The following is a 15414-nucleotide window of genomic DNA, read 5'->3' as shown; positions in this document are numbered from 1 at the left end:
TCGGAGCGGCCCCTGGAGGTGCCGTTGCCGGGAAAGTGGGCGGGGTCTGTTGTCAACGTGAACGTCATGAAGTAACGTTAGCGGAGGTGGTGGGAGGGGGGGACAGAGAGGGAGCAGCGGAGCCGCCAGTCGTTGGTGTCCTGGAGGAGGAGGAGGAGGCAGGCTGCGCGTCAGAATCGAGGAAAAAAAATGGGAACGACGACCCGCGGACGTGCTTTGTTCTGGTCCACATCCACGCTGTAGTCCGGGAGAACCGTCCGTACACCGTGTCCGGTTCTCCGGCTGACAGCGGGATCCACCGCAGCTAGCTGGGTTAGCAGCCCCGCCGTCACCGGGAGGCTCCCGAGCGACCGACCGACCGACCGGCCGGCAGAGGAGAGCTGAGGAGGGGCTGTGACAAAGGAAGGAGCCATGAACCGCTTCAGAAAGTGGCTTTATAAACCCAAGGTGAGTTTCTGCGGACCGCCGGGCCATCCGAGCCCCGCCGCGACCCGGTTCCGATGGAGTGGGCTGCAGAACCTGCTAACATTAGCTGCGGTCCTGATGTTTGACAAGCTGCTGTCCCTTTGTTGTTATTGTTGTTGTTGATTTTATTGTTTTTGTGATGTTTTCACCCACCGTGAGCTGATGGAGCCTGAGACTGCAAACTGATTTATTTATAGCTGACTGTCACTGATGCAGGAGCTCATTTAATTACATTTATTATTATTATTATTGTTAGTATTATTATTATTATAAAGATCAGTGTGACATTAATTGATATGTAATTATCAAACATCATTGCGACTGGTTATGTCAGCTATATATAAAAATAATTTTACTTGAAAGTATTTTTTTAAAAAACAAACACCAAAAGCTTTTCACAGCTTTGTAAACAACTGCATTGATTTAAACTTACGTTATGTGTTACTGATTAGCCCTTTGTTGTAGGACGTGGATTGTGATGTTCAGCTTATAGATAGACTCGGCAGCAAGATTCAACAAATTAAAGACATTGCCGTCCAACAAATAAGTTGGGCATTCAGTAAAATGTTCAGCTAAAGTTCAATTCAATTAAATTTTATTTATATAGCGCCAAATCATGACTTTACAAAGTCAAGTTCAATCATATTATACAGATTGGGTCAGATTATACAGATTATAAAGATCAAAAGTTGTTGTTGTTGTTTTTTGTTACTGCTTCAGGAGCAAGGGAGTTGAACAAACCGCGACTCCAACATCCTCGCTTTTCCTCGTGCGTTAGTTTTATCCAGCTCAGTAGCATGACTTTGCATGCTGTCCTGGATGGATGTGGTTGTTAAAGAAATTAAAAAACAATTTAAAAAAATGTGATGCTCCACAGAGGCACATTTTTTTTTTACTTTTCTGATGAACTGATAGTTCACAGATGATCTGAAACTCATAACTAACTAACTTCCCAATCAGCCGTAAGAACTTTTTTAAGTTGTTGTGAAGGGATGGACGCTCTGACCTGTGTGGGTTACCTCCTTAATAACACTTTATTTATCTTTTTAAGGAGGAAAAAGAAACTTCTGCCGGTTTCTGCACCCAGAAACCGGCAGAAGGAAGTATTAAACGCCTGTTTGTCTCGTTAAACGAACACTTTCAGCAATACCCCGACTGCAGCAGAGAAAGCTTGGCTGAATGTGTGGACGACTCTCCAGGACGCAAATTCTTGTCCAGTGTTTTTGTTAACTTTAGGCCGTGTGGAATTTCGACCCACAGTCAGAGCATGTCAAGAGCTCCAGGCGTCGTAACAGGTGATGACGCTGGTGCCACGAGAAACTGAAGAGTTTTAATCCGATTGCACCCATTTCTAATTCAGTGATTTTTGCCTAAACGGTTCCTTATCATGTACATCAATGAGACAAACGAGCTGACAAGTCAGTCTCTCTCTTTCTCTCTCTGCTGTCACGGTTATGTCATGCAGGCTTAGAGGAAAAAGACCTGTGATTACATGTCATCCACCTGCTCTTGACCATGCACCTGCGTCACTTTGTGTCGGCGCTAAATCACGTGCTTCTGTTGTGGTCAGACCAAAGTGCCGTGGGCCTTACCACATGCGTTGTTAACCTTCGTAATAACCGCCGCCTCTGACCTGCTGGGAGGTTGCATCAGCGTCCTCTCTGGCAAACTGCAGCCTCCCTGGGAATTAGCAGAATCCTGCATCTGTCCGTGGGATTGGAACGACCCGGCCCGGCCCCTAAACGAGTGGCAGAGAGGTGAATCAAGCCTCCGTGATGATGTCGGTAGACTTAAAACGGCTGAAATGAAAGAAGGGACTATTTTTTTTTTCTTTCTTTTGCTACTTTTTGCAGCAATCTACCCCAATCCTCTCATATTCTCCCCGCTCTCATTGAAGACTGCGGTTTAGTCATTGAGCATCAACAGTAAGCAATTTTATCTCTGAACTATGTCCTCCTGGAGATAGAAAAGTGCTGAGTCAGCACGCTCCGTTGACTGAAGCCGGGATATTGATATTTCCAGAGCAGCTCTGTTCCACCCTGGATAAGTCCCCCCCCCCCCTCCTCCAGTGAAAGGCTTTTCTTGTTTCGGCCCCCTGCTACACAATCCCAGCTCAGACCGTCAGAGAGAGCAGTGTGCAGCTCTGTCCGGGGGAATTGTGCTTCCTCCTTTTTCTGGCTGTGATATTATTATTTGTCCTTTCTGAGCACCTTTCAGAAAGTGTTAAAACGCCAGTGCAACACCGATTTATTAGTGGATTATCGGAGTGAGGAGGCCAGTTTTTCAACAGGACCGTGTTCAGGCTAGGCTATGAAAGAGGAAGCGGGAGTTTTGGGGCGTCAGGTGGAGCAGAAATCCAGCCAGGCAGGAATTTATGTTTAATGGGGTTTTATACGTCTGTATGAACGTTTGTGGAAATAAAGAAATGAAATGCGTTAGAAATTATAGAAACTGATCGACCAAAAGCTGAAAGCAGATGGATAATAAGCATGTTAGTGAGAGGTACGCTGTTGTTGAAAGGCACCCCTTGCTATTTTTAATGGGATACACAATCATTTCAAAAGAGAGAAACTCTTGAAAAAGATCATGTTTCATTGGGAGATAATGAAATATGATTTTTATTTTTATTAACCTGCTGTTAACTACTCTTTCTTAAATTTCTAATAGTTTTTTTTCCACCTATAGAAAATAATAGAAAATAATAGAAATAGCCTATATTGTCCCACGATGGGGATAATGTTTTAAAACATGTGTTTTCTTCCATGTTTATACTTTGCTTCTTTAATTTTAAACCACTACTGAACACGGTTGGGAAGGACAGGGCTTCATGTTTCGTATGTTATCAGCGTACTAATTAAAGTGTTGAATTCTGCAACGTCATCGGATTCAAAATCATACAGTTTAATAAAGTATTTGGATAAACAATTATTCAAACCATTTGTAAATCTTGCAGCGTTCTTCTCCACCACATGATGCCTCCAGCTCCGTACTTCACAGCGAGGATGGTGTAGCTTTTCCTTATGTCTTACACATGTAACCATGTTATTTACAATTCTGGTCTCATTAAACCAGAACCCCGAGCCTAAATGGGTTTTTAACTCAAGCATCTCCATGGGAGTTTAATGTGAAAACGATCTTCAGGTACAGCTTTGATTAACTTTACTGAAGTCTGTGGGAAGTTTGATTTGTTATTGTCTCGATTATTAGGTTTTTGCAACTCTTTCGGTAAACCCTACATGAAGGACTATTGTCAGCCTGCTGCAGAGTAAGGTAGTGTTGAGGGTAGTGTTGAGCTGGGCTGTCAGGTTTTTTCTCTGCAGGGTAGGTTCTGGTTCTGGTTCCCAGCGTGGGGTGGGGGGGTGAGCGCTCTGGCCTCATATTTAGGACAGTTTCTGCAGTTCTTTGTGAACATCCCATTCTGCTTACCCACTGGCCGTGCGGTAATTGATTTGGTGTCAGCTGTGGGGGATTTACCGAGCTGACCCCAGCGCAGATGGAGGCAGGTCCGGCGACTGAAAAGCCTTTCTAAATTCACCGCCGGACGGTTGGAATCAGGGTCTCCGCTGTCCGAGGCGTGCGAGGATTGCAGGAAACCAGCTGTACGGCCGAGAAGGAGAGGAGTGAGATTTAAGGCATCACAGAGAACAGGGATCCTGACCTTTGCTCTCAACGTCTTCACCTTGCTTCCGCTGATAGTAATTGCTATGCTCTTTGATCAGAGGTGCTTCAAATCTCCCCTGTATGGTCTCTGATGATAAACGTAAAGCGTTTATCCAAGGTGCCCTTTGTCTGCGGAGCAGCCAGGAGATAAATACTGTCCCCGCTCTTATTTTGGGCCAGAAAGAAGGATTGTAGATGTGCAATTAGTATTAACTATTAAAACCCTTTATTTATATATATATCTGTGTCCTCTATGTCTATTCTCTATCTCTCTGGTGTGTCTCTCTCTCTCTATCTGTGTCTATCTCTGTCTCTCTCTCTCTTCTCTGTGGGTATCTCTCTTCTCTCTCTCTATCTCTGTCTGTGATCTCTATCTCTCTCTCCTCTCTCTCTCTATCTCTCTCTCTCTCTCTCTCTTCTCTCTCTCTATATCTCTCCTATCTCGCTATATCTCTCTCTCTCATGTCTGTGTGTTCTCTCTATCTCTATTCTGTGTGTCTCCTCTCTCTACTCTCGTGTGTGTCTATCTCTATATATATATATCTCTCTATCTATATGTGTCTATATCTGTATATCTATCTATATTCTATGTCTATCATTATCTCTCCTATCTCTCTGTGTGTCTCTCTCTTCTCTTCCTCTGTGTGTCTCTCTCTCTCTCTCTCATATACTCGCTCTCTCTCTATCTTCCTCTCTCTCTCATCTCTCTCCTCTCTCTCATCCTCTCCTCCTTATCTCCTTGGTAGATGTGCAATTAGTATTAACTATTAAAACCCTTTATTTATATATATATATATTAGGGCTGGGCAACGATTAAAATATTTAATCGCGATTAATCGCCCTGATTAATCGCGATTAATCGCATTGTATTTACAAACTCCAAGAATGAATTCAAAAGTAGTGTAAAGAGCACTTTTATTTTAATGTTCTGCTGCCATATGAACAAAAGTGTTGTAACATTTGTAGCACTTATTTTATACTGGATATTTTCAACCCATCTATTGAATTTAGTGCACTAGTTGATCTTTTCTTCATAAGAGAACAGCAAGCACTGCAGCCAAAATATGGCCTTTTTTGACCTGCTGTATATTAGCCAGTCCCTAAGCTTGATGTATCATGAAACTGTTGACCTTTTGGGTTTTGTGGTTTTTATTTTCTTACAATTAAATAATAATAATAATAATAATGTTATGTTCAGTGTTTTTTCGCTAATCCACCTCTTATATATTTCAATCCTTATGTAATTTTGTCTGTGTTGTGTGCACCTGCCTGTTGCTTTAATCCTATAAATTTCCCCGTCGTGGGATAAAAAAAGGATTAGCTAATGTTATCTTATCTTAAATAACACTTTTTAATATATGTACTGGGTTCTTTCAATGTCTTAATTACATGTTATGTGTGGGCTCCAGTAACATCCATCCATCCATCCATCCATCCATCCACTGATCTACCTGGATGTTCCATGGAGGACTGAAACGCCTCAGTCAGAGACGTCTGTGGGTCTGTCGGGGCAGTGAGAGAAGTTTCCTCTCCTCTCTCCGTTTCTGGGGCTCGACGTTTTCATGTTTTTTCACGTGCTTAGATAAATTTGTTGTGTTTCCACTGAAATGAACCGGCTTTTTACAAAACATACAGCTTGATTTCATTTACGGTATTAAAATAAAGCCAAACGGTGCTACTTCCCCTGTTCATGTTTTTTCGCTGCTGCGGTCTCTCTCAGCTGTTTCTTTGTTAAGTTTGTGTGAAAGCTGAGTGGGCGGGCCAGGCTGAGCCTGCGTGCTGATTGGCTGGCGCCGCTGAGCCATGTACGAGAGGGGAGGGGGAGCGGGAGAGTGCTGCCGTGACAGCGCGCTGCAGTCAGCGCGCCTGCTGACTGACACTGACTGAAAGCATGTGAGCAACATGCGTTAATGCGCGATAAAATAAATATCGCCGTTAATAGTCTAATGAATTAACGCGAAATTAACGCGTTAACTTGCCCAGCCCTAATATATATATATATACTACTGAACTACTGAATATATATATATATATATATATATATATATATATATATATATATATATATATATATATATACTGTCCCTCCAAGGATGTTGGAAATGATGTGGTTAAATATAAAAGAAGTGTGATCTTCTGAAAAAAACAAAACAACAACCTGTGTTTTTGTTTCAGAATGAAGGCATATAATTTCGATGGTAAGTAAGTCGACTGAAAATATACAAAGAATGTGACGGGGCAAAGAATGCCAGGTATTCGATGGCAAAATTGAACTTTTATTTTGGTGACAACCTGTTTTGAAGAAGTGTGGATGCTTCTGAAGTCAGACGGTCCCAACGCACCGATGAGGCTGCAGCCGGTCCCTAAAGAAAGCAGTCGCACGCACATTCCACTGCCCGTCATGGCTGCCGGTGTGTGTGTGTGTGTGTGTGTGTGTGTGTGTGTGTGTGTGTGTGTGTGTGTTTGGACAGCCTGGACGGTGCCCACTCTCAGTCACTTTTCATGACAGGGAACGCTGTGGACAAAAATAGCTTCTCCATGAATCATTCAGATCCTCGGCTGAGTTTTAATTCTGTTTATTTCAATCGTTTCCTTGAGTTTAGTCATACGTTGTCATCTTTTTGTTCATACGTCGAGTGGTCGTATAAAAGCCGTCAAGTCGTTTGGTGTTTTTTTTTTTTTTTAGATTCAAATTGTGCTTTCCCTGTGCTGCCACAGTTTTAGCATCTATTCTGGATTGTGTAACCAGATTACGTCTTGCATAAGAACGTCCTTGTGGTTGTTGGAAAGGTCTGCTCCCCATGACCACCAGAACATCCTGGGCATGCCTTCTATCCACCTAAATCCTCTGTGGACCCTTATTTTACCTCTGTCTGCTATACGATGAGACGGGCACATGTTTGGGTCGTTGCTGCGGTCCAAATGGCAGATTAGGTCGGCTCTGAGATGAGACAAGCACATAGATTATACCAGCAGTCCAGATGGGCAGGCCGCTCTGAGTATATTAAGTCAATGAGTTAAATCAAGTCTGCAGTCTCTGCTTTCATTTCAAAATGTATTCGGTGTATTTATAGAAAACTGGTTTACAACAAATGTCCTAGACTTACAGTTCGATTAAATCCATTCAGGACAGTCAAAATAATAATTAATTTAATAATGTTTATTAAAATGTTATCGGTCAGGCAACCGTGAACAAGACCAACTCGCTTCACTGAGCCAGGAGTACTTTCTGTGGGAAAGGAAAACTAAGAGTCACAGAGTTAATAGCAACAATATCTCTCCGTAGCTTCATCCAGAAGTGAGGGAGATGCCAAAGAGACATAAAAGCATTGAGCTAGTGGTGCTTCAGCACAATTGGTACACCAATGACTCCATCCAGGAAGGAGACACAGCTAGACCAAGAGGCATTGAGCCAGGAATACTTTCTGCGGGAACCAAGAAAAATAAAATAATAAATAATACACAGGAGTTTAGGTGGAAACACTTCTGTCAAAGGCTTTCTCCAGGTAGGAGCCAAAGCTGAACCTAGAGGCACTGAACTAGGAATACCTTCTATTAGGGATGCATGATATATCGGTATTAACATCGGTATTGGCCGATAATAACAACCGATGTTTATTTCCATCTAGTTGCCCTTGTGCCTGTGTTTCAAAGAGGGGGAGGGAGTTTTTGTTTGGTCATGTGACAGTGATGCATTACAGCCAGGATTGTGGTGTTTTCAGCAGTGTGGTCATTTTTTACAGTGTCGACTTAAGACATACGAAAAGCAGCGAATAAGTTTAGACTATACCCCACAGACAAAAATTCAGTTAGCATATGCTGGTGAAGATTCTCAGTCATCCAGGTCATGGTCATTCCAAAAAAAGTAAAAAAACAAAGTAACTGGACTTGTTTTCCGTAAATAAAGATGTTTCGCTTCCTCTCCAGGAAGCTTACTCAATTCAAAAAGTCTGGAGTAATGTGGAGTACTCCAGACTTTTTGAATTGAGAAAGCTTCCTAGAGAGGAAGCGAAACGTCTTCAATTACGGAAAACAAGTCCAGCTGCTTTGTTTTTTACTTTTTTTGGAATTCAGTTAGCATAGTTTTCAGTCGGTACAAAATTTGACCATCACGGAAACTTAAATGTGCGTGTCTATACATATATACACACATCGGAAGACATCGGTTATCAGACATAACCGCAGTATCGCTATCGGTCCAGCATTTCATATCTGTGCATCCATACTTTCTATGGGAGTGAAACAATGAAGAATAAGCCATATTTCTGTCTCTGACTTCATTCAGGAAAATGTCTGAGCTTGGCAAACCTGTGGGGTGGAAAAATGTCGGTGTACATGGAGTTCGATGGCAGCAAAACGTCTAGGAAAGAGACGCAGCTTAACGTGCAATCATGGAGACCGACTGTGGTGGTCAGTGAGCTCTGAGAAGTCACAGCCTTTCCATAGAGGGACATTCAAACTGAGATTTTTTTTAAACTCACACCTATGGCTGAACGGTTCTGGAAGCGAGTTTCTGGTTGAAAAATCACCAGCAATAGCTCTGCAGTAGGAGGTAAAGCCCTGATGGAGGCTGAACATGAAAGGAATGACTCAACGCAGCTGCTTCAGCAAGACGCCCGCATTCTCAGAGAGTTTCATGTTTTAACAAAATGAATATAAATGAATTTAGTCTCTTACTAAAACAAATCATCTAATTCTTGCTGTAGCTCTTCTGCTTTAAATAACAAAAAGAAACGAACCAACTGTATCCGGCCTTTTTATTTTTTATTTTAAAATTTTAAGCCGGTCTGCCAGTGGATTTGAATGAAAACAGAGGTAACTGGTTTCCCGACACAATATTTTCCTCTGATCCCTGGAAGGCAGCCAGAAAGCAGCAAATTGAGCCTGGAATAGAGTATGGAGGGCAAAGCCAAGGTTTCTCATAAGTCCCTTAAGTGGGCTCAGTATGCATGCAGCGCTGCGGCGGACGCTCAGGAAGCATTAGCCTGACAGCCGTCATCGTCTGTTGCAGCCTGAATAGAAATGAAGCCCAGAATCAGCAGCTCTGGTCGATATGATGAAAACCTTGATCGCACAGCAGCGAGCCCCTCGCACTGACAGATTTTAATAAGAATCCTGCTCCCATCTCTTCTTCTGGACTCCATTTGGATTTTTTTTTTTTACTGAGTCATGGTGAGTTTCTGTTATTGAGGGGGGCTCAACTGTAATTGTCACTTTGGACGAACTTGTGGGATGTTGGCCGTCTGAAATGAAGGGTTTGTTACCGCAGTGGAGGGAGATTCAGAGAGAGGTCACCCAGGACAACTGACAGCATCTCTGTAACGGGGGACTGGTTCGCCACAGCAGACACCGGCCGAATCTGCTGAATCATTTCACCTCCTCTGTGGGGTGGAGATGTCATTGGTGGTGATGATGACGCACCTTGACGGCTCAGGATTCAGAAAAGTTTTGTAAAAAGGGAATCTTTTCAGACCTCTGAAGATGTCCTCACCCCCCCCCCCCCCCCCACTAGTCCCACAGTGGGACACATCTCTTCCAGAAACCATTTGTGAAGTGTGTGCAGCTTTAACCTGCTGATTCTCACATACCGCTCTTGTTTTAACAGCGAGGCAGTCCGTTTCCAGAGCTTCACCTAACTCCATCGTGTATTCCAAAAAAAGTAAAAAAAAAACAAAGCAACTGGACTTGTTTTCCGTAGATGAAGACGTTTCGCTTCCTCTCCAGGAAGCTTTCTCAATTCAAAAGGTCTGGAGTAATGATGAGTACCAAGCTTTATACTACTGCCCAAACAAAGGCCTTGTAATGGCTTAGATAACATGCAAATTCAACCCTTAGTAATGGGCGGTCGTTAAAGCCATTAAGACAGCAGATTGAACCAAAACTGGTCCACTCCTCTGTAACGAGGAGTCGTTAGGGTCGTTATTGGCTTGGGTTAAAGGAGCGATGTTTTGATCACCCATATGAGGGTGAGAATTGAGGTGATGATTGGCCAGAATTAATTCTATATCTGTGTTGTAAGTTTTTTTTTTGAGAGTTGGAACCTAAAGCCTCCTCCTCTGTTTAAGGTTTTACAAAACTGTCCTGAGCCTCCATCGTGTATTGCCATGAATCTGAATATCCCACTCAGGACCATGCCATGCTTTATTAAAGGCCTGTCCTCTGCACCCTGGAAATCCAGCTGAGTCAGTAATTGGTTTCTGCCTCGCGTCTGTGTGGTCTTCAGTCAAAACCAATCAAGAAGGGCTGCGACTAAAGCCGTTTATGGAGCCCGAACAATTTAGATTAACATGGCTTTCCTCTAAATGCTTCACTTTAGACAAGTTATTTTTTTATGAGCTTGATGTTGAGCCTGGCAGTAGATTTAAAAGCCCTTTTTTTATCACTTGTTTGGTGCAGATCCTCCTGCTGCGAAGAGGGACCTCCACCTCAGTATTTGTTTCTGTTTCTCTTCTTGACTCCAGCTTTAACCAGGCCAAGTTTGAACAGCTGGTGCAACAGGCTTCAGGTCGATCACATGGGCCAGTTCCTCCATATTTCCTTTCAAGTCCACAATGAGCCATCAGTCCGCGTAGATTAAGCATTCAGCTCACACTTTGCTGCCTATTTTAAACCAGATCGTTCTGCAACAAACGTGGTCCGTTTTTGACTCCCCCACCATGATTCAACGCTCGGGAATGTCTCGTCCTATGTGAGGAGTACAGCAGGAGGAGACGACAGGATAACAGCTGTCTCCAGCTCCTCTTCGTCATTCAGCGTCCGCCTCTATGCGTCCAACATGCCATCAGTCTGTGGGCCGTTTCTGGGCTGGAAGGAAGGTTTTCTCCCACTATCTGTTTCCTGTTTAGTCATCGTGGCATTTATTCAGTACCACGCTCTCACTCATTGTTGTGGAGATGTCCAGTCAAATCTGTGTCTTTGTTGGTTTATGTCACCGTGTTCAACGTTGCTCAGAGGAAACATAGGCCTTCTTAACGTGGCAACAGCACCTCCTGCTGTTTGGTGATTATCTGCCGACAGTAGTATGATGAATACTATTAATAAACTCCTAAAAAAAGAACAAAACTTAAAGGGACAGTGTGTAACTAATTTGGCTTTTAACTGGCAAGAATCAAGTATTGCTTTTAAAAATACATATTCTGACCTCACATCAAAACTGAAACCGTTTTCATAATTCAGAATTAGTAGTTTATAAATACGTAGGTGTCGGTGTGCCCGCCTGGAGGCACTATGTTGTGTCGCTATTTCTGATTTCACTAGCCGAAAGGGGACAAACTTGTCAGCCAAACGCTTTTTCCCCTATCAGTCGCCTATATGAGGACGTGCTGTCATTAGAGGAGGTGAATATAAACAAGCAAAGATGACCGTAGATCGTTCTATTTGCCGTTTTCTGTTGAAATTAAGGACCATTCATACTTTCTGCCCAGCGAGAGGGAAGAGAAAGTAACCAAGAAACGAAAAAGAAGTAATAAATGGGAGAAAACGAGAGTCTATATCAGCTATTATTACCAGTGGAGTTCACTGCAGTGCAGCAGCGAGAACTGGTCTCTTTACTCATGTTTATAGTCGTTTTTTAGAGCCCAAAAAAGCAATTGCACGTTCAGAAACTAACCCAAAAAAACCTGACTCAGAATTTACAAGTTTATTTGTCAACAGTGCCTAAAACCATTTCTCATTATGACCGTAGCTATTAGCTACTGCTAACTGTTAGCAGTAGCTAATACATAGAAGACATGTTGACATTGTCATACTCCGCTGCTTCTTTAGTAGTTATTACGCGCTTAACGGCGAGGTCGTTTGTAATTAATTTAGCGCACCACTAGATGAAAATCTTACACAATACGGCTTTAAAGTAACTGAAGTTTCTCTTTAAAATGAATGGCTTGATATTATATTTGCCAAATGAGGTTCATAGCTAGTTAAAAGGTGACTGAAGGCGCGAGTCGAGCTAAAAGCCTTTTATATTGTTGTTAAGACGTATATGTTAGTGACTAAAGTTTAAATGTTAGTGTCTTGAACTGTGAGCTGCATTTAATGCTAACTTTCTCATTCAGTTGAGTGGGGGAGTGAGTCCGAGCTTTTGACCCGTGTATGCGCATATCTAAGACTTTTTAAGTTATACAAAAAGTATGAAGTTTGAGATTTGTTGTCAGCTTTTATGTTTTACTAAATGCTGTAATATTTGGAGACCTTATACACATGGTTGAAAACAGTTGAAAATTAGCTGTGTAGCTAATACTGACACATTCATGGCAATGTTCATTAGTAGTAGTGCAGTGTTACTGTTAAATTGCTTGTTCTAAAGATGGGAAAACCATCCAGGGAGCTGCATCTGAAATGTCATTTCATGACGTTGCTCCTCCTCATTATAATAGTTTATATAGATTTAAAAATTACACTAATCTTAAAAAAAAGCATGAGAAATGTGTTTATTTTGCATAAAGTTAAGATGAGCTCTGACTCTTCTAGTTCAAAGGGGAAGAGGACGGCAGCCTCATCTATGGTCTCTAATGATCTACAGCAGCAAACTGGGAGCCCAGTGGTGTTTGAATGTGTTCTACTTTTAAAGGTCGAGTTGCACTGATTTTAACATGATCGTCTAATATGTTAGTCGAACCGTGATTTATGAACTGTTGTTGCTATTGTATATTTTATTATTTTACTTTATTAGTGGTTGAAGATGTAGTGCGATGCAGCTGATCCATGTATCCAAGGCAAATGTCTCCCAAGGGAGACTAATAAAGATACTTTGACTTTGAAGGTCAGTACTGGTATGACACAGTACCAATGAAGTAGCTCTCAGTTTCAAAAAGCTTGGTGACCGCTGTTCTAAATGAACCCATATATATGTTGTACATTTTAAAGGGCCTTCGATGCGGCTGAAGTTGGGGTCAGTTCGCTGTATAGCAAAGCAGAACTGAGTCTGGCTGGCCAGGCTAGAGAACCATAGGTTTGGATGCAGATATAAAGCCTCCATGTTGTGGTAAGTTTGGTTTCTGACAGGACCATTAGGATCAACTCTGTGCTCATTTTCTATTAGCCCTTCCCGTTTGCTCAATCGCAAATACCCTCGTGGGATTTGTTGTAAATGTTCAATAAGGTTTTCGATTATGATTCTGAAAACAGACTCACGAGACGCTTTTATCAGCTGTTCAGTTGTTGGTTAGCACAAACTCAGCCAGTCAGATGACCCCAACTCCTTGCATCAAGGCTTCCAGATGTGGAGTAGAGGACTTTCTCAAATTTACACTGAGCATCAGAATGGAGAAAACGGAGGGGATTTAAATTACTTTGAATGTGACTTTGCTGATCTGATTTTTACAGAAACGGGTTAGCAGAACGATTTCAGGATTTTAAAAAACGGCCGGAAAACAGAAAATATGCTGTTTTGTGGATAAAAACGTCCTATTGATGTCGGATGTCGCAGGGAATTTTTGCAGGCCGGTTCAAGACGATAAATTAAAAAAAGCAGCAGCAGCCCAGATAACAACTTGTTACAAACAAGGTATGCAGAAGGCCAGCTGTGAGTCCACAACATGTCAGACCATGAAACAGATGGACTACGACAGCAGAAGATCACACCGGGTGCCGCTCCTGTCAACTCAGGTCTGGAAACGGTGGCGTCGGTTTGCTCAAGATCACCAAAGTAGGAGAACAGGAGATCAGAAAACGTTGCCTGGTCCAGCGTTGACCTGCTGGAGAAAGAATTTGACGTAAACAACATGAAAGCAAGGGATCTGTCCTGCCTTGAATCAACAATTCAGGCTGCTGGCGGTGTGAAAATGACCCACTGAGCATCATTTAACATCACAGCTTACCTGAGTATCGTTGTGGCCCATGTTCATCTCTCTCTGAACACAGTGGACCCATCTTTTGATTGCTACTTCTATTCCAATCAATTTTATTTATATAGCGCCAATTCATGAAACATGTCATCTCGAGGCACTTTACAAAGTCAAATTCAATCATATTATACAGATTGGTCAAAAATGTCCTATATAAGGGAACTAGTTGATTGCATCAAAGTCCCAATAAGCAGCATACACTCCTGGAGAAGTGTAGAGCCACAGGGAGAGTCGTCTGCATTGTCCATGGCTTTGCAGCAATCCCTCATACTGAGCAAGCATGAAGCGACAGCTACTTCTAGCTCAAATCATCTTGTAAACTGGTTTCTTGAACGTGGCATTGAGTTCTCTGTGCTCCAGTGGCCTGCAAAGTCACCAGATCTCAATCTAATTAAGCACCTTTGGGATTTGGTGGAAGAGGAGATCCTCATCCTGCATGTGTAGCCGACAAACACGCAGCCACTGTGCGACGCTTTTTTCTCAATATGGATCAAAATCTGAGAGTAATGTTTTTGTTGAATCTTTGTAAGATAGTTCTGAGGGTAAAACCGAACCGGGTGTACCTAATAAAGTGGCCAGTGAATGCAGCTGGTCTAAAATAAAAAAACGTTCCCAAACACCACGTTAGTACAGATCACGACTCCAACGTTGGACCATGAACAGAGTGTAATGATTTGCTCCGTGTGATTGAGCTTGGCCAGGCAAACAATGCCAGTGTGAGTGCTGAGCTGGGAAATAAGCTGAGGAGTTGCTGTTTTCTTTTTTTTTGTTTTTCTTTTTTTTACAGTAGCCGTGCCTGGAATCAAACCCACTGAGGGTCTTTGAGCAGGAAGAGAAACTGGGTTCTGTAACATCTCTGACCTGCATTGCTTGAGATGCTTTTTAGAGGTGCTAATTATTTTTTTCTCTGGTTGCGTCCAAAGTGCAATCAGTTCTAAATAAAAGAGAAAAAGAATCAGGATGTCTGGTGTAAGTTATAGGCTCTAAGTGAATAACCTTCTAGAAGGCGCGTGATCGTTGTTGTTTCCTCGGTGTTGCGGCTGTCGGATGAACCTCCGTGTTTTCTCCTCTCTGTTTGTTTCATTATTGATGAGAGGCAAGGAGGGAAGTGCAGCGTGTATCATATTCACTGAGAAAAGCAAGCGCCGGGGGTGGGGTCGCGCCGCAGGAAACACTGCAAACTTCTGGGAAAAAAGACTTGAGAGGTTTCAGGAAATCACCAGGGAAGGAAACCGCCTCCAACAATGAACGCGTGATGAGATGAGCCAGTGTGCGGAGACAGGCCGTGCCTTTCACGCTCCCTGGTCAGCATGGACGCCTTTTCATGGATGTGAACCCCCTTTCTTTTCTTTTTTTCTTTTTTTTTTTCTTCCTTTTTTTTTTTTTTTGAACACCCATTTTAAGAAAATTGTACAAATTTTTAGATCTGTTTTTGCAGTGCATGGGG

At 42.6% G+C, this 15414-nt stretch overlaps 1 protein-coding gene across 3 annotated transcripts in view; it reads left to right on the top strand.

Annotated features, from left to right (window-relative positions):
• Window positions 1-94: 94 nt before the first annotated feature.
• The window catches only part of zfyve28 (zinc finger, FYVE domain containing 28), a 31976-nt gene continuing 16656 nt past the window's right edge, over window positions 95-15414 (top strand). For all 3 annotated transcript variants that reach the window (XM_012864573.3, XM_012864571.3, XM_012864570.3), the window contains exon 1: window positions 95-447. In XM_012864573.3, coding sequence (XP_012720027.2) covers window positions 412-447 — 36 coding nt within the window. In that variant the 5' untranslated portion in view covers window positions 95-411. The remainder of the gene's footprint in view (window positions 448-15414) is intronic.

The sequence above is a fragment of the Fundulus heteroclitus genome, chromosome 19, assembly GCF_011125445.2.
Source record: "Fundulus heteroclitus isolate FHET01 chromosome 19, MU-UCD_Fhet_4.1, whole genome shotgun sequence".
Classification (NCBI taxonomy): Eukaryota; Metazoa; Chordata; class Actinopteri; order Cyprinodontiformes; family Fundulidae; genus Fundulus; species Fundulus heteroclitus.
The sequence above is the reverse complement of the archived record's forward strand: the minus strand, read 5'-3'. Positions and strand labels throughout refer to the sequence as shown.